The sequence below is a fragment of the Chaetodon trifascialis genome, chromosome 6, assembly GCF_039877785.1.
Source record: "Chaetodon trifascialis isolate fChaTrf1 chromosome 6, fChaTrf1.hap1, whole genome shotgun sequence".
Taxonomy (NCBI): Eukaryota; Metazoa; Chordata; class Actinopteri; order Chaetodontiformes; family Chaetodontidae; genus Chaetodon; species Chaetodon trifascialis.
In genome coordinates this window covers 14,664,077-14,683,263 of record NC_092061.1, presented here as the reverse complement: position 1 = coordinate 14,683,263, position 19,187 = coordinate 14,664,077, and the positions used below count along the sequence as shown (strand labels likewise).

At 41.5% G+C, this 19,187-nt stretch overlaps 2 protein-coding genes across 2 annotated transcripts; both read right to left on the bottom strand.

Annotated features, from left to right (window-relative positions):
• Positions 1–312: 312 nt before the first annotated feature.
• On the bottom strand, positions 313–2,467 carry LOC139332767 (zinc finger protein 391-like). Its single transcript, XM_070964862.1, has 2 exons — positions 2,183–2,467; positions 313–2,033 (listed from the first exon to the last, which is right to left on the bottom strand). Exons 1-2 carry the CDS (start codon positions 2,352–2,354, stop codon positions 928–930), a joined length of 1,278 nt encoding a protein of 425 aa, XP_070820963.1. The 5' UTR covers positions 2,355–2,467; the 3' UTR covers positions 313–927.
• A 2,038-nt stretch (positions 2,468–4,505) lies between these two features.
• Positions 4,506–18,099, bottom strand: LOC139332159 (zinc finger protein 345-like). Its single transcript, XM_070963885.1, has 2 exons — positions 17,882–18,099; positions 4,506–6,339 (listed from the first exon to the last, which is right to left on the bottom strand). Exons 1-2 carry the CDS (start codon positions 18,054–18,056, stop codon positions 4,676–4,678), a joined length of 1,839 nt encoding a protein of 612 aa, XP_070819986.1. The 5' UTR covers positions 18,057–18,099; the 3' UTR covers positions 4,506–4,675.
• Between the last annotated feature and the right edge of the window lie 1,088 nt (positions 18,100–19,187).

Below are 19,187 nucleotides of genomic sequence, written 5' to 3'. Positions count from 1 at the left end.
TGTACAGGGTACATAATGCCAAGGTCTCACAAGACAAAGTTATGGGGTTGATGCAGTATTTGGCAGAGGCGTCAGTTCAGGTGAGCATCAAATGTATGAGACGCACACTGACAAACAACAGTTGCCCAAAATGTGAACTGTAAAAAACACATGACTCCTTGGTCTCCAGAGAAAGAGTCACGGGTTCAGGTTAAAGGTCAAAAACCCAGCAAATCAGTTCTGGTGAATAAGGCCTCCAGCTGTGGAGTTTCTCTCCTGATGCTTAGCCATCAAATGCAGTTATCAGAACATATTTGGTGCACATATTTTTGAATTTCAGCCATTTAACCTAAACTGAATGAACAGGGAATGATTGCACACTCAGTAATGACACTTTGGTCAAACTGTGGTAATCACATGGTGACACATCTTGTACTTTATTTCAACTTTGACTTCAAAGAGTGAGTGAACTGACATTCATTTTCATGCTTTTAAAAACCTAAATTTACTTTATTTTTTTAAACAGCAGAACACCATGTAGCAGACCATCTGCAATTTGTGTCTATCACCCCTAAAGCCCCCCCAGAAACAAAAAGTAGATCAAGTTGAACCAATTACAAGATACATAGAAGCTTAAAAATAAAAGAAGCTCTGGGGACAAAAAAGAAAACGTGAAAACGTACTACTTCATTACAGTAACATACTGTGACCACTAAATGGGAAATTGTATACATTTAGTTCGAGATGTTGCTGCTGCAGAAGAATAAATAAAAGACTAAATATAAAGACTAAAAGTGCTGCAGTTATGTGGCTCTTCACTTCTGCAAGTTGTTGTGTGTTTTGATCCTGAACCATCAGAACTGAATCATCTCCCACACGTTTTGCAAACACAAAATACACTTGCCTGTACGAGGGCTTACAAGCTTTGCCAGTCCAGTCACTGAACCATTAAATCTGAAAAACCTCCAATGTTTTGCAAGTAATTAGCCTTTCATCTGTGTGGGTTCTTCTCATGTGGATCGACAAGGCACTCGTCGACATGAAATATTTCCCACATGTCTTGCAAAGGTACGGCTTCTCTCCTGTGTGGACTCTCATGTGGACTGTCAAGTCGCTGCCAAATCGGAAACCTTTTCCACATGTTTCGCAAGAATAGGGCTTCTCATCGGTGTGGATTTTCATATGTCTTTTCAATCCTGACAAGACTCTGAAACTTTCCCCGCAGGTCTTGCAGAGGTACGGCCTCTCACCTGTGTGGACTCTCAGGTGGATTTTCAAGACACTACTACGTGTGAATTTTTTCCCACATGTTTTGCAAGAATATGGTCTCTCACCTGTATGGCTTACAATATGCCTTTTCAATGTAGAAGTGTCACCAAATCCTTTCCCACAGGTGTTGCAAAGGTACGGCCTCTTACTTGAGTGGGTTCTCTTGTGGGCCCACAAGCCACTGGTGCATCTGAAACATTTGCCGCATGTTTTGCAAGGATATGGCTTCTCACCTGTGTGGATTCTGATATGACTGTTCAATACTGATATCTGATTGAATTTTTTCCCACAGGTGCTGCAAGTATATGGTTTCTCACCGGTGTGCATTCTCATGTGAATATCTAATTTAGATTTAGTCTTATTATCTTTCCCACATGTGTCACATTTGAAAGACTTTTTACCTCTCGGAGCATTACAGTGAATCTCATTACTGTCACTTCCGCTTCCCGTTGGCTTTGGCTCTGCATCTGTTGACCCTGAGTGTCCATGCTCGCCCCCTCTCTGATCTTGGATCTGAGAGCTGTTAGAGAGAAGCTGGTGGTCATTTCTTGGTTCTGGGTCACTGTGGTCACTTTCCTCATAAGCAGGAGTCAACATAAAGTCTTCAGTCTCCTGCTTCAGTACAAGCTGCTCTCCCTCCTGACTGGTGCAGACTTCCTCCTCTTCCTCTTTGATCTGAGGAGGTTCTGGCTCCTCTTGGTCCACACTGGTGTTCCTCTGCTGGTCACAGAGAACCTCCTCCTCCTCCTCTTCCTCCGTCTTACAGACATGTTGCTGTGGGAGCTCTGGGGGGACAGAGACAAAACAAATAGGACACTACTGTGATGGGAAAGAAACAAATGCAGACATGCGAAAAAAATTATGCCACACACCTTCAGTCATTAAACATTTATTCGTTAAATTCGTGGTGTTAAAATAATCAAGTTTTACACACCTATCCTGTGCAGCTTTATTTCAGGAGTCCAGACTGTATTCAGCAGTTTGCGCTGTCGACTGAGCTCTTCCTCATATGCGAAGATAGTTTTCTTGAAAACTCTGAATATTTCCTCTGCAACAGCAGTCAGCCGCTCGTTGACAAACTCGCTAAAATACTCAATTGAAGACATTGTTGTTAAATTATAAGTGAAAGAGCTGTGCTACGACTACAATATCGTATTCCAGCTAATTCAACACGCTCATTCAGCTAACGCTACAAGTATTTTGTTTACTTCCGCTGGGTGTCACACTGTGAAGTTCCGACAGCGGAAGTGCGGGAGCTTTTCGTTCCGTTATCAACTGATGGCGCTTTACTGAAACTCATGTTTAATAACAGAGCAAGGAAGCACATCTAACTCGCTTTGAACTATTTTAACTGACAGTCGTTTTTTTTAATATTTCACACATGATGATTTAGTATATATATATAAAAAAACAACAACAGGACACTCTGACACGGAGTCTCTAAGCTGTTCTTTAAAATTTACTGCCATTAACCAGCAACTATATTGATAATCAGCAGCTGCTGAAGCAGGTTGAACTTCCTGAACTAAAGCAAGAAGTATGTCCTCTTGTGCATTCTTGGTGATTGAGGTTATGTTTGAAGTCCATCTTAGGTCCTGGGAGATAGTGGATCCCAGAAACCTGAAGGTGTCTATAGTGGAAGCAACAGACTTTATAGAAAGGAGGGGGACATGCTGTCTGAGCCCAGGGTCTTCCTGATCTTGTGTCTCTTGAAGAGGTGACACACATCCCGTTGACAGATCCTGAGTGCTGGTGGGGCGTCAGAGTGGAGGGGTGAGAGTAGAGCTCTGTGAGTGTGTTTCTGGCTTGGCTATACGGGACCCTGACCTGCTTCTGTGGGCCTCCTCTTTAGCCTGGCAAAGCTGCCTGAGTTTAGCCAAGAAGCATGGGTTATTGTTGTATGTGCAGAAGGTTTTAGTTGGTACACAAGTCCTCACAAAAGCTAGTGTCAGATGTCTCAGTGTCAGAGAGTTCATCCAGATCTGTCGCAGCAGCCTCAAAGCACTGAAATGTAAAACCTGACTTCATGCACAGACGTGAAGGAGGCCTTATATAGACAGTGGTGGAATGTAACTAAGTACATTTACTCAAGTGCTTGTATTCTAGTATTTCCATTTTATGCAACTTTATACTTCTTCTCCATCTCAGAGGTGCATATAGGACTTTTTACTCCAGTACATTTGTCTGACAATTTTAGTTACTAGTAACGTTTCAGATTACAATTTCTCATACCCTTACTGTCCAATGCAAACCGTGCTTTGCCACATATTTTAACTCTCTTGGATTTGCTGAAAAATGCATTGTCACAAACCTGAAAACAGGCTGTTTTTCTGAGTTCATGAAGAGTTGACTTTTCTAGACATTTGATTCTCACGGGACAGTGACACTACAAACGTACAATGGTCTTACAGAATATGATGCATTGTTGTAGATTAAACTACCCGGCAGCATATGAAGTTTGGAACCAGTGGCCTAAAAAAAACCTAACAGAATTTGCTCATAACTTTTTGTATCATCACCTCATAGTGGAAAACTGCAATGTTCAAATAAATGCAGCATGGAAGAGGTTGTGCAAGCGATGATGAAGTATTGTAGAAAAAATTGATAAGATATTGACAAGATATGACGAAACATATGAAGTTATGAAAGGTGTCTGCGTCACTGTAAAGCAACACAAATGGGTCATAATAACCTGCACTCGTGTTCAGCTTCCAGAAGCAGATGGCAACGTTTTCTGACATCAGTTTGTGTTGTGAGAAACTATAAAACCAGTCAGACTTGGGCTGAATGAGATTTTATTTTTCTATTCATCAAAGAGAAGATTGGAGTGCAGGTTTTTATCATCACTCATGAAATAACAGCATTTCATTCTCCAGCTTCACCTAGGCACTGATTAACATAGGCTCTACTAACATTTAGGGGGATATTGCTTATTAAGTCAATCATTCAATCTATCAATGTCAGAATATCAGTCCAAGTAACTGGGAGCACAAAACATGATAACAACAATAAAATGAAACTTAATATCAAACAGTGGGAATCAAATGGTGTTACAGCACATACTTCATTTGATCAACGTCCACTGGACAGTGTGACACCCAACATTAATATTCACACATCTAAAAACCTCATTTTAGTGCAGCTGTTTGAAATGTGATGCTGAGAAACACATTGATGAAGAAATAAGATGAAAAATCGACAGATTAATCAAGGAAACCTTCCAAATATCAGACGAATCACATCAGAAGTAGAAAGAAATGTTACTACTGCAAAGTCTATTGAAACATTGAGGACTCTAAAGTTTATAGCCTCTAAACTAATAATAATTTAACATCACTGAGCTTTGAAGCAGATTATATCACCTTTAAACAACCTTTTGCCTCAGAAATCACGACAGTGTCTGGTAGTCTAGACGATCAATGCCCCATTAAATCTGAAAAACCTCCTGTATCTTGCAAGTAATTAGCTTTTTTTCACCTGCGTGGGCTCTTCTCATGTGGGTTGACAATGAACTGCTACGCGTGAATTCTTTCCCACATGTCTTGCAAAGGTACGGCTTCTCACCTGTGTGGACTCTGATGTGGACTTTCAATTCGCCACTAGATGTGAATTTTTTTCCACATGTTTCACAAGAATGCTGCAACTCACCTCCATGTTGCATCACATGTTTTTTCAGTACTGACCTGCTATGGAATCTTTCCTTGCAAATCTTACAAGGGTACAGTTTCTCACCTGTGTGTTGTATCATATGTTTTTTCAGTCCTGACTTGATATGGAATCTTTTCCCACAAATCTTACAAGGGTACGGTTTCTCACCTGTGTGGATTCTCATGTGAACTGTCAAAGAATGAGGCTGTATGAAACCTTTTCCACATATTTTGCAAGAAAGCGGCTTCACACCCGTGTGGGTTGGTGTATGCCTGTTCAACCCGGAAAGCTCAGTAAATCCTTTCCCACAGGTCTCGCAATGGTACGGCTTCTCACCTGTGTGGATTCTCTCGTGGACTCTTAAGGCACTATTGCATGTGAAATCTTTTCCGCATGTTTTGCAAAGATACGGCCTCTCACCCGTGTGGATTCTCACATGTTTGGTCAATGTGGACTTGACACTGAATTCTTTCCCACATGTCTTGCAAAGGTACGGCTTCTCACCTGTGTGGACTCTGATGTGGATTTTCAATTCGAAATTAGATGCGTATTTTTTTCCACATGTTTTGCAAACATGCGCCCTCTCACCCGTGTGGAGTGTAATATGTCTGGTCAATGCTCCCAGGACACTGAATCTTCGCCCACAGGTCTTGCAAAGGAACGGCCTCTCACCTGTGTGGGTTATCATGTGGGCTTTCAAAGTGTTCTTATGTATGAATTTTTTCCCACATGTTTTGCAAGAATGTGGTCTCTCACCTATGTGGCTTGCTATATGCCTGTTCCATGCAGAAATGTCACGAAATCTTTTCCCACAGGTGTTGCAATGGTACGGCCTCTCATCTGTGTGGGTTCTCATGTGGGCCAACAAGCCACTCGTGCATCTGAAATATTTGCCGCATGTTTTGCAAGGAAAAGGCTTCTCACCTGTGTGGATTCTCATATGATTGTTCAAGACTGTTACGCGATTGAATTTTTTCCCACAGGTGTCGCATTTATGTGGTTTATCACCAGTGTGCCCTTTCTTATGAAAAACCAATGCCGACTTAGACTTATAATTTTTCCCACATGTGTCACATTTGAAAGACTTTTTACCTCTCCGAGCATTACAGTGAATCTCATTACTGTGGCTTCTGCTTCCCGTTGGCTTTGGCTCTGCATCTGTTGACCCTGAGTGTCCATGCTCGCCTCCTTTCTGATCTTGGATCTGAGAGCTGTTAGAGAGGAGCTGCTGGTCACTTTCCTCATAAGCAGGAGTCAACACAAAGTCTTCAGTCTCCTCCTTCAGTACAAGCTGCTCTCCCTCCTGACTGGTGCAGAGTTCCTCCTCTTCCTCTTTGATCTGTGGAGGTTCTGGCTCTTCTTTGTCCACACTGGAGTTCCTCTGCTGGTCACAGAGAACCTCCTCCTCCTCCTCCTTCTTACAGACATGTTGCTGTGGGAGCTCTGGAGGGACAGAGACAAAACAAATAGGACAATGCTGTGATGGGAAAGAAACAAATGCAGACATGCGAAAAAATTATGCCACAAACGTTCATTCATTAAATAGTCTGTATACAAGTTAAATTCGTGGTGTTAAAATAATCAAGTTTTACACACCTATCCCGTGTAGCTTCATTTCAGGAGTCCAGACTGTATCCAGCAGTTTGCGCTGTCGATCGATCTCTTCCTCATACTTCAAGAGAGTCTCATTAAAAAATCCGAATATTTCCTCAGCAGCAGCAGCAGTCAGCCTGTTGCTGACAAAACCTCCGAAATGCTTTACTGAAGACATTGTTGTTTAAGGACAAGTGAAATACTCAGGTGCGCTACAAAGACAATGTTGTTCCCCTGTTACCTCAATGCCTGCACTCGGGCTATGCTGCTGATGCCGCCTTCTTCGTAGTCTTTTTCTTCTTCTTCTCTCAGATTGTTGGCGGATCGCAAACAACTGAAAGGTGCATACCGCCACCTACTGTACAAGAGTGTGTAAAATCATGTCAATTGCTTAAAATCTGCCTAAAAGTGGATGTTTATAAGGAACCGTGAAAACAAACAAACAAACAAACAAACAAACAAACAAACAAACAAACAAACTCATATTCTGCCTGCCAGCCTTGTGTTACCTCCTGATGTCTCTTATCCCCTCTCCTTCTGTTCCCAGTATTCCTTCCAGATTCCATTCCCGTTTTATTTCTCTGACCTTTTCTTGAAGCCTCACTCTCTCTGTTACATACTTGGCACAGTGCAATATTACATGTTCAACATTTTCCTTTGTTCCACATCTCTCACACCTGTCATTATTTCTTTTCCCCAGGGTAAACATTGTGTCATTCGGTCCCATGTGTCCCACCCTGAGTCTTCAAATCAAATCAAATCAAATCAAACTTTATTTATATAGCACTTTTCATACATAATAAAATGTAACACAAAGTGCTTCACAGGATTTAAAAACAATATAAATCAAAATAAAGCAACAATAAAAACCCATCCCTCCCACCCTCCGTATGTACAAGCACCCACACATGCGCACATACACACACACACACACACACACACACACACACACACACACACACACACACACTCTTACTGCAGACGATGGCAGGGGTAACGAGACATGGCACGGCACTAATGACTGAGGAAAAGGCCACCTTTCGGGTCGTCCACACCGAGGGACATCAGGGACTGTGAGCACAGGGGGCACCCGCACCCGGGCCCACCCGAGCCCGACAGACCGGTGGGCCCCACACCAAGGTAGGGAGTCCCCCAACCAGCCGGGCCAAGAGGGCCCGAGGACAGCCCCCCCTGCAACAGATCAGACACATCTCTCAGTGTGGAGGACCCGCCGAGGAAACACTGGAATTAAAAAATAAACAAATAAATAAATAAGTTGAAAAAATAAATAAATAAATAAACATTTAAAAGAAGAAAAGTTCATAAGACAATAAGTAGAGTAGATAAGATAGAGTAAAATAATACAATGTATAAAACATGAACATTGAGTGAAATGAGATGAGTAAAGGAATAAAAGGAATAAATAGTAAATAAACTATAAATGAAAGCTATAGATAAACTAGTAATAAACTGAGTAAATGAAATAAATAGTAAATAGTCATGTCTTAAGAACATACAACTAAAATATGATAAGATAAGAAGCCTGATTAAAGGAATGAGAAAAATCAGACATATCAATTAAAAGCCTGGTTAAAGAAATGAGTCTTGAGCCTCTTTTTAAAAACATCAACGGTCTCTGCGGCCCTGAGGTTCTCCGGCAGGCTGTTCCACAGTCGGGGGCCATAATGACTAAAAGCCGCCTCCCCATGTGTTTTAGTTCTTACTTTTGGTATGGTTAAGAGGCCGGAGCCGGAGGACCTCAGGGTCCGCGAGGGTTGATATGGTAAAAGAAGGTCAGATAAATAAGAAGGCCCGAGACCGTTAAGACATTTGAAAACTAATAAAAGAACCTTAAAATCTATCCTGAAACGCACGGGGAGCCAATGCAGCGATTTTAAAACTGGTGTAATGTGCTCCCGCCCTCTGGCCCTCATCAGCACGCGAGCGGCCGAGTTCTGTAGTAGTTGAAAATTTGAAGTACTCTTTTTGGGAAGACCAGAGAGCAGGGCATTACAATAATCTAAGCGACAAGAGATAAAAGCATGCATCAGCACCTCCGTGCTGGCCTGAGAGAGAAACGGGCGGACTCTGGCTATATTCTTAAGATGGTAAAAACCTATCTTTGTTATGTTTTTGATGTGTGGAATAAAAGTAAGCTCAGAGTCAAAAATCACGCCCAGATTTTTTACAGAATGTGTCGGTTTAAGATCTTTAAGTTTTGGTAAAAGTTTCTCTCTCTGGCCTTCAGGACCAATGACTAAGACCTCTGTTTTGTCCTGATTGAGCTGAAGGAAATTTTCTGCCATCCATGACTTGATGTCTAAAATACAGTTAAAAAGGGCATCAATAGGCCCTGTGTCATCAGGAGACACGGCAATGTACAGTTGCGTATCATCAGCATAACTATGGAAGCTGATGCCGTGCCTCCTGATGACGTCCCCGAGGGGTAGCATGTACAGATTAAAAAGAGTTGGACCTAAAATTGACCCCTGGGGAACCCCACACTTGATCTCATGGGTACCTGAGGAACATGCATCCCAACTTACAAAGAAGTGTCGGTCAGTGAGGTATGAGACGAACCAGTTAAAAGCAGTACCGGAGAGGCCGACCAGGTGCCTCAGTCTGTTCAATAAAATGTGATGGTCTACTGTATCGAAGGCGGCAGTTAGATCCAGTAGTACCAAGACTGTGAGCTTGTGTTTATCTAAGTTGCACCTGATATCATTTAAAATCTTTAATAGGGCTGTCTCGGTACTGTGGTTCATCCTAAAACCAGACTGATACCTTTCTAAGATGTTCTTTTTGTTTAAAAAATCATTTACTTGGTTAAAAACCAGTTTTTCAAAAATTTTACTTAAAAAAGGTAAGTTGGATACAGGTCGATAGTTATTAAGAATATTGGGATCTAAATTGCTCTTCTTCAGAAGGGGCTTCACCACCGCCGTTTTAAAGGAGGCGGGGAAGACACCCGTCTGAAGAGAACAATTCACCATGTATAACAGCTGTTCCTCAAAGGACCCATAGAGCGTTGTAAAAAACGGTGTGGGAATTGGGTCTAAAAGGCAGGTTGTGGGGTTTACCTGGGAGAAAACTCGACCAAGTGTCCTTGCATCAACCAGGGCAAAACTCTCCAGTGTTTCCTCAGGTAAAACCTGTGATCCAGACATATTGGTAGTTAAAACCTGTTGCGATAAAAGACTGGATCTGATGTTATCAATTTTGCGCCTGAAGTGGTCTGCAAAGTCTTCACACAAGGTATTTGTTATTGTCTTATGAGATCTGTTAAAATTACTGTTTATTAAAAGATCAATTGTGGAGAAGAGAAATTTGGGATTATTTTTATGGTCAGAGATTAGTTTTTTGAAGTGAGAAATTCTTGCCTGTTTAATGGTGTTATTGTAAGTTTTGAGGTGATGACGAAAAATTTCATGGTGGACTGTCAACTTTGATTTTCTCCATTTCCTCTCAGCACTCCTGCAGTTTCTTTTCAGATGCCTAATATCTTCATTTATCCACGGAGGTGTAGGTTTTTTCTTAATTGTTTTTGTTAAGAGCGGAGCCACTGAGTCCAGCGTTGACTTCAGATTACTGTTAAAATTGTCAACGATAAAATCACAGGGTGCTGGTAAAATCTCTGCAGGAGTGCTCTGTAAAATCTGGATAAAATTTGCAGCCACTTCAGGAGTTAGGTAGCGTTTCCTCACTGTTCTCACTGGTGCCTCCCGCTGAATAAAACTGGCGATGTTAAAAAACACACATGAGTGATCGGACACAGCCAGATCCACAACAGAGGACACCCCCACAGACAGGCCATAAGTTATGATCAGGTCCAGGGTGTGCCCCCTGTTGTGGGTCGGCTGTGTAACGTGCTGTTTAAAATCCATACAGTTTAAGAGGTTTAAGAATTCTCTGGATACTGGGTCCGAGTTGTTGTCAATGTGTAGATTAAAATCACCAGCTATTAAAATCCTGTTGTAGGTGGTATGAATGATTGATAAGAACTCAGAGAATTCACTGATAAAAGAGGATGAATACTGGGGTGGTCTATAGACCGTTATGCAAAGAATAGGAGGAATGGTTTCAATGGTTATAATGGTTTCATCTCTTCTGTAGCGTCCTTTGACATATCTTGTTATGACTGATTTTTGAATTTTGTGAAATGCCCTTCCTTTCAGGTCATCCTCTCTCATCTTTTGCCATATTTCCATTCCCTTCTGTCTGATTAGTGCTTTTCCTTCTCTTTTTCCAAGTTGAACTGGTACTGATATTTCCTTTTTCAGGGCCTCTTTTGCAAGTTTATCAGCCATCTCGTTACCTTTTACTCCCTCATGTGCTGGGACCCAACAGAAAATCAACACCACTCCTATGAAGTCTTAATAAACTATGCTGAATCTCAATAACTAAATCTTCTCTTGTAGTGTTTGTTGATTGGATACTTTCTATAGCTGCTTTAGAGTCAGTGCACACCACCACCCTGTCTGGTCTGACCTCCTCCACCCACTGTAAACTAATAAGTATTGCCACTATTTCTGCTGTGTACACAGATAGCTGGTCTGATAGTTGTTTTGATATACATATTTTAAAATCTGGTATGTACACACCAATTTCCACACGCTCCTGCTTGTTCTTAGAACCATCTGTATATATTCTGAGATATCTGTAGAAGGTGTTTTTCAGATACTCACTTGTTTTGACTCCCACTTCACTTAAATGCCATTTTCTTTCCTTTACCAGAACACATGTGTCTACCTTAACATCAGGGACAAGCCATGGTGGTACACTGCTAACTGGAGTGGACTTTGTGAATTCTTTGGTCTCCAGTCCATACTTTTTGACATTTCTTCCTCTGACCATCCAAACCCACGTCTCTGGAATCTGGAGTATTCCCAGCATCTCTGTATTGTTTTTGTTGCAGGATTTTCTTCCCTACTTTCTTTTAGTTTTACCCAGTAAGCTAATGCCAGCTTTTCCCTCCTTAGCTCCAGGGGTGTCTCCCCTGCTTCTATAAGTACTGCATTTGTGGGGGTTGTTCTTATGACTCCAGTGCATACACGAAGTGCTCTGTACTGCAATCTGTCTACTTTCTGTAGTGCTGTCCTGGCTGCTGCTCCATACACTGTACACCCATAATCTATTGTTGACCTGATAAGTGCTCTGTAGATGTCCACTAAACATTGCTTGTCTGCCCCCCAGTCACATCCAGCCACTGCTCGCAACAGATTTATTACTTTTTACCATATGACCATTTCTCTACCTTATTTATTGCTTTCTTTATGTTCTCTATCACATGTAATACATTTCTTCCCATCATCTGCATATAGTGCTGACTTGATACATCCATCTAACTTTTCAAATATGTCATTTATCATGATATTAAACAACAGCGGGCTAATTGCACTGCCCTGTGGGATGCCATTTTTGATCTCAAATTACCTTGAATAAACTGCTCTAACCTTGACTCTAATTTTCCTATCTGTCAAAAAGTTCATTACCCAGTTGTACATCCTTCCCCCAATGCCTATTTTAGTTAACTTGATCAGTAACCCTTCCCTCCACATTGAATCATATGCCTTTTCTATATCAAAATATACTATTGCCATTATCTCTTTCATTTTAAGTGTTTTTTCCACGTCATTGCTCACTCTGACAAGTGCATCCACAGCGGAGCGACCTTTTCGGAACACAAACTGATAATTATTTAGCAGGCCTCTCTGTTCCAGTACATATGTCAACCTACTCATTATTAATTTCTCCAACCATTTATACGTGTGAGATGTCAGTGCTATTGGCCTATAGTTAATAGGATTTGAAGGGTCCTTCCCTGGCTTGTTAAATGGTAAGATTATTGCCCTTTTCCAGCAACTTGGTATTTTCCCATCTCTCCAGATGATATTAAAGAGTCTCAGTACTAGCTTTAGTGACACTTCTGGGAGCTGCCTGAACATGGCATAGCAAAGCTGATCTTGTCCTGGGGCTGTCTACCCGGTACCTTGTAATGCTATTTTGAGTTCTGTCATTGTAAAATCCATGTCTAAAGTTGACCTAAAATCCTCTCTTCTCCCTCACATTGCCGTTCTCTCTGAGTACTCGCTTTTTCTGCTGCCTGTGGACGTTGTCAAGGTGTTCACCATTATGTACTGCTGCAAATGCCTTTTCTAGCACCGCTGTCTTCTCTTGATCTGACACTGCCAGCTGATCTCCGTTAACCAGTTCTGGGATTTTAACTGACTTCCCTTTCCCACTCATTTAGACACCTCGTAATTTATCTCCTCTTCCTATGGTGGAGCAGAATTCTCTCCAGGTTTTCTTTTTTGCATCTTTAATTGTCCTACGAGCCACTGCCCTTTTCCTTTGATAGTCAATCAGATTCTCCTGAGCCATGTTTTTCCGTAGAGCTCTGAATGCTTTGTTTCGCTCTTTAATAGTTCTGCTGTGCTCATTATCCCACCAAGAAACCACCTTCTTCCCACCCTTTGTTGTTCTTTTTGGGATACTCTGATTTGCAGCACTTAAAATATGTTCAGTTACTTGTGTCGTACATTTTTCAATGCATCCATCAAGTGTTATTAACTTTGCAGTCTCCTCACAGCATATTCTGAATTTCTGCCACTCAGCTTTACTAAAGCACCATGTGGTGAATGTATAGCCCTCTTGTATGTATACATTTGTATTTATTGAAATTGTTACTGGGTAGTGGTCGCTCCCTACAGTGCAGTCACTCTTGACACACCATTCACAGGCATTCACCAATATACCTGATACCAGTGTAAGGTCTAGCCATGACTCTGTCCCTCTCCTCACATCTATTCTTGTTCCCTGTCCATCATTGAGGCAGACCAGTGATCTTTCATCCATCATTTCCTCCACTATTTCCCCAATGCTGTCTGTATGATTGCTGCCCCATAAGCTGTTATGAGCATTAAAGTCTCCACACCAAATTTCTCTTCTGTGTACTGTCCCAGCTATTTCCTTATACAAGTCTACAGTAAGATGTCTGCATGGATTATAAAAGTTTATTATCTTTATATTGTCATCTTTCTTTGGGCTACAGATCTCAGTTATCACACACTCTGACTCTTCCGGGGAGGGAATTTCCCTGAAGGCCAACCCATCTTTAATGAATGTAGCGCATCCTCCGCCATTTTGATTGTTAGCTCTATCATGTCTTATTATACTAAACCCAGGAATTACAAAATCTAACTGGGGTTGTAAGCAAGTTTCCTGCACACATACCACATCTGGAACTGTTTCTACTACATGGATGTATTTTTTTAAGTTCTTGGCCATTGGCTATGAGGCTCCTTGCATTCCGATGTAGTATTTGCAGAACCATGATTAAAGCTTCAACTCTCATCTGAAACCTTCTCTGCTACTTCAGTTGCTGTTAACATTGCATGTATCTGCTCCGCGTTGATGACTTTCATGTCAAGGAATTTTACAGCTGCCTCCACAATTGTTTTGATTTTATCACTTTTCTTTTTCATTATCGCTGCAACATTAATGGTGTGACAGATAAAGGCCACAAATTGGACCTTTTTCACCACCATTATGTTTTCATCCACTTTGCATTTATGTGTACATGCAGTCTGAATGTGCACTGGTGCTACATGGATTGGAGCCTGATTTTCCTTTGCATTCCTTTTCCTTTGTCCTACATTACTTTGAGCCACACCACCATCATTCCAGCTGTTTGCGCCCTCACTTCTTACTTTCTTTAGTGCTTCTGCATATGACACTTTTTCCATTATTTTAACTCTCTGGGCTTCTCTCTGTACTATACAGCCTCCAAATGCTGCACTGTGTTCTCCTCCACAGTTGCAACATTTTACCTTGGCATCTTTTCCACATTTTTCATACTCACGTTGCCCTCCACATCTTGCACATCTTAGCTTTCCGTTGCATTGTTGCGCTGTGTGCCCCATTCTCTGGCATGCATAGCACCTGAGTGGCTTGGGGATGTATTCCCTCACATTAGAGTTCATGTATCCCATCTGCACTGATTTAGGGAGTGACTTCTCAAACACGAGGATAACTGACAATGTTTCTTCAAGCACACCATCCCTTTTGCTTTTTCTTGTGGCCTCACTTATTTTACCACCTTTGATTTAACATCTTCCATTGTCATACTCAGTGGTACTCTTGAAATTACAGCTCTCAGTTTGGCTAGTGCTCCAGGGATATAGGCCTTCATCCTTTCCCCTTCAAGTGATATCATTCTGAGTATCTTTTCCTGTTGCTGTCGACTAACTGCATGTATTAGTACTTGCTTGTTAATCATAAACTTGCCATATTTGATTTTCCCCATTTCTTTCTCAGTTGCTTTTGTGAGTTTTATCAGATGGTAGTGCCCACCATCCTGATTGAATTCAATCATTACTTTCCACTCTCTTTCCCGTGTTTGATCCACTTGTGTCTGTTTGGTCGGGCTTTTCCTTGATTTTTTGTTAGTACTAGGCCGTGACACACTCCCCTCCGGCCAACTTTCCATTCTATCTTGCCTATCTCTTTTTCTCAACTCTCTTTTCAGCCTCGAAGACTGAGATATCATCCACTCCATTTCATTCTCACTACACCCATCTGACGTAGTTGACATGATGTTACAGTCAGAGTGCAGTTTATGCAAATCCGCCGAATAATTTCCGATTTTCAATCCTATCGCTTTCGTCTGGTCGCATCTGCTTCCGCTCTCCTCTGTGTCAACAAACCAGCCCTGCTGCTGGCGCTGATTGGTTTGCTTCTTCTTCTTCAACTGCAATGTTCAAATAAATACAGCATGGAGGAGGTTGTGCAAGCGTTGATGAAATACTGCAGAAAAAATTGAGGAGATATGATGAAACATACGTACGTACGTACGTGTGTATGAAGTTATGAAAGGTGTCTGCGTCACTGTAAAGCAACACAAATGGGTCATAATAACCTGCACTCGTGTTCAGCTTCCAGAAGCAGATGGCAACGTTTGCTCTCTACTTAACGCTTCTCTGACATCAGTTTGTGTTGTGAGAAACTATAAAACCAGTCAGACTTGGGCTGAATGAGATTTTATTCTTCTATTCATCAAAGAGAAGATAGGAGTGCAGGTTTTTATCATCACTCATGAAATAACAGCATTTCATTCTCCAGCTTCACCTAGGCACTGATTAACATAGGCTCTACTAACATTTAGGGGGATATTGCTTATTAAGTCAATCATTCAATCTATCAATGTCAGAATATCAGTCCGAGTAACTGGGAGCACAAAACATGATAACAATAATAAAATGACACTTAATATCGAACAGTGGGAATCAAATGGTGTTACAGCACATACTTCATTTGATCAACGTCCACTGGACAGTGTGACACCCAACATTAATATTCACACAAAAACCTCATTTTTAGTGCAGCTGTTTGAAATGTAATGCTGAGAAACGCGTTGATGAAATATCAACAGATTAATCAAGGAAACCTTCCAAATTTCAGATGAATCACATCAGAAGTAGAAAGAAATGTTACTACTGCAAAGTCTATTGAAACATTGAGGACTCTAAAGTTTATAGCCTCTAAACTAATAATAATTTAACATCACTGAGCTTTGAAGCAGATTATATCACCTTTAAACAACCTTTTGCCTCAGAAATCACGACAGTGTCTGGTAGTCTAGACGATCAATGCCCCATTAAATCTGAAAAACCTCCTGTATCTTGCAAGTAATTAGCTTTTTTTCACCTGCGTGGGCTCTTCTCATGTGGATCAACAATGAACTGCTATGCGTGAAATATTTCCCACATGTCTTGCAAAGGTACGGCTTCTCACCTGTGTGGACTCTGATGTGGACTTTCAATTCGCCACTAGATGTGAATTTTTTTCCACATGTTTCACAAGAATGCTGCTTGTCATCTGCGTGTTGCATCATATGTCTTTTCAGTGCTGACTTGATATGGAATCTTTTCCCGCAAATCTTACAAGGGTACGGTTTCTCACCTGTGTGGATTCTCATGTGAACTGTCAAAGAATGAGGCTGTATGAAACCTTTTCCACATATTTTGCAAGAAAGCGGCTTCTCACCCGTGTGGGTTGGTGTATGCCTGTTCAACCCGGAAAGCTCAGTAAATCCTTTCCCACAGGTCTCGCAATGGTACGGCTTCTCACCTGTGTGGATTCTCTCGTGGACTCTTAAGGCACTACTGTGTGTGAAATCTTTTCCGCATGTTTTGCAAAGATACGGCCTCTCACCCGTGTGGATTCTCACATGTTTGTTCAATGTGGACTTGACACTGAATTCTTTCCCACATGTCTTGCAAAGGTACGGCTTCTCACCTGTGTGGACTCTGGTGTGGACTTTCAATTCGCTACTACATGTGAATTTTTTTCCACATGTTTTGCAAACATGCACCCTCTCACCCGTGTGGAGTGTAATATGTCTGGTCAATGCTCCCAGGACACTGAATCTTCGCCCACAGGTCTTGCAAAGGAACGGCCTCTCACCTGTGTGGGTTATCATGTGGGCTTTCAAAGTGTTCTTATGTATGAATTTTTTCCCACATGTTTTGCAAGAATGTGGTCTCTCACCTATGTGGCTTGCTATATGCCTTTTTGATGCAGAAATGTCACGAAATCTTTTCCCACAGGTGTTGCAATGGTACGGCCTCTCATCTGTGTGGGTTCTCATGTGGGCCAACAAGCCACTCGTGCATCTGAAATATTTGCCGCATGTTTTGCAAGGAAAAGGCTTCTCACCTGTGTGGATTCTCATATGATTGTTCAAGACTGTTACGCGATTGAATTTTTTCCCACAGGTGTCGCATTTATGTGGTTTATCACCAGTGTGCCTTCTCTTATGAAAAACCAATGCCGACTTAGACTTATAATTTTTCCCACATGTGTCACATTTGAAAGACTTTTTACCTCTCCGAGCATTACAGTGAATCTCATTACTGTGGCTTCTGCTTCCCGTTGGCTTTGGCTCTGCATCTGTTGACCCTGAGTGTCCATGCTCGCCTCCTTTCTGATCTTGGATCTGAGAGCTGTTAGAGAGGAGCTGCTGGTCACTTTCCTCATAAGCAGGAGTCAACACAAAGTCTTCAGTCTCCTCCTTCAGTACAAGCTGCTCTCCCTCCTGACTGGTGCAGAGTTCCTCCTCTTCCTCTTTGATCTGTGGAGGTTCTGGCTCCTCTTGGTCCACACTGGAGTTCCTCTGCCGGTCACAGAGAACCTCCTCCTCCTCCTCCTTCTTACAGACATGTTGCTGTGGGATCTCTGGAGGGACAGAGACAAAACAAATAGGACAATGCTGTGATGGGAAAGAAATGCAAACATGCTAACAAATTGGTGCCACAAACGTTTATTCATTAAACAGTTTGTATACAAGTTAAATTCCTGTTTTTTGGTGTTAAAATAATCAAGTTTTACACACCTATCCTGTGTAGCTTCATTTCAGGAGTCCAGACTGTATCCAGCAGTTTGCGCTGTCGATCGATCTCTTCCTCATACTTCAAGAGAGTCTCATTAAAAACTCCAAATATTTCCTCAGCAGCAGCAGCAGTCAGTCTGTCGCTGACAAAACCTCCGAAATGCTTTACTGAAGACATTGTTGTTTAAGGACAAGTGAAATAATCAGGTGCGCTACTACAACAATGTGCACACGGGTCACACGACACCGGCACTGATTGTTTACTACTGCTGCTGCTGCTGCGGCTGCTGCTGCTGCTGCTGCTTCTTCTTCTTCTTCTTCTTCTTCTTCTTCTTCTCCTCATGCTTTTAAGGGGGGGGTTGCAGGCGAGTCCCACCACCTAGTGGACGGGAGTATGTAGTACGAGACATTGTCCCTTGAGAAAAGAATAATTAAATGACAGAATTAAGATAACACATGCACACAAACACACGCACACACAGATAAACCCACTCTAATCTTATCTCTTTAAAACATTATAATAGAGCAGAATAAAAATACCTGCTTTCCATTTGTCTTGTACTCCATGTCCTACTCCCTGAAATTGTAAACCTGTAACTTTACATTCAGAGCACTAATCATGTGCTTTGCTCTGGCAGAAACAGTGTTTTATATTACCATGTGGGTTTTTTTTGTTTTGTTTTGTTTTGTTTTTTTTTGGCTCTGATGTTTTTTTTACTGCTCTTATCTCACCTGTCCCGCAATTTCTTCATTATTTCTTTCTGGAACATTAGTCTCTCTTTCAGTAAAGAGCATACTATCTTTCATCCCACTTGCTTGTTTCGATATTTTGTCTGCTCTTTCGTTCCCTTCGTGTCTCCTCCGTTTCAGCGCTCCCAATCAGTAACTCTAACACTACCCCTGCAATTACCAGGCTGCTATAGTACCGTAACCTTCACGTTAACCCTGTAGGATTACATTACAGGGGTGATCTACAGCGGTTCACTCTGAGCATGATGAAGACGTGGCAGGCCGGGACTCAACAGGCGTGAACTGGGAGAGGTCATCAGTTTTATGTCATTGCTAAACACCTCTATTTTAGTGCATCTTCTATTTTATATGACTATGTTTATCAAAGTGCAGCTCTTTATTATTCTTATTCTAATACTACTACTACCACCATCACGACTAATACGACTAATTATTATTATTATTATTATTATTATTATTATTATTATTATTATTATTATTATTATTATTATTATTATTATTGTAGCATTCCGAAGTGTAAAGGGCTTTTAAACACACTCGCGCCCCACTCCTACACTAT

Excerpts from the sequence above, each read along its gene's own strand:
- LOC139332767 (XM_070964862.1), bottom strand. The coding sequence starts at position 2,354 with ATGTCTTCAATTGAGTATTTTAGCGAGTTTGTCAACGAGCGGCTGACT. Across the intron at positions 2,034-2,182 it reads AATAAAGCTGCACAGGATAG|AGCTCCCACAGCAACATGTC; the intron begins GTGTGTAAAACT and ends CTGTCCCCCCAG.
- LOC139332159 (XM_070963885.1), bottom strand. The coding sequence starts at position 18,056 with ATGTCTTCAGTAAAGCATTTCGGAGGTTTTGTCAGCGACAGACTGACT. Across the intron at positions 6,340-17,881 it reads AATGAAGCTACACAGGATAG|AGCTCCCACAGCAACATGTC; the intron begins GTGTGTAAAACT and ends CTGTCCCTCCAG.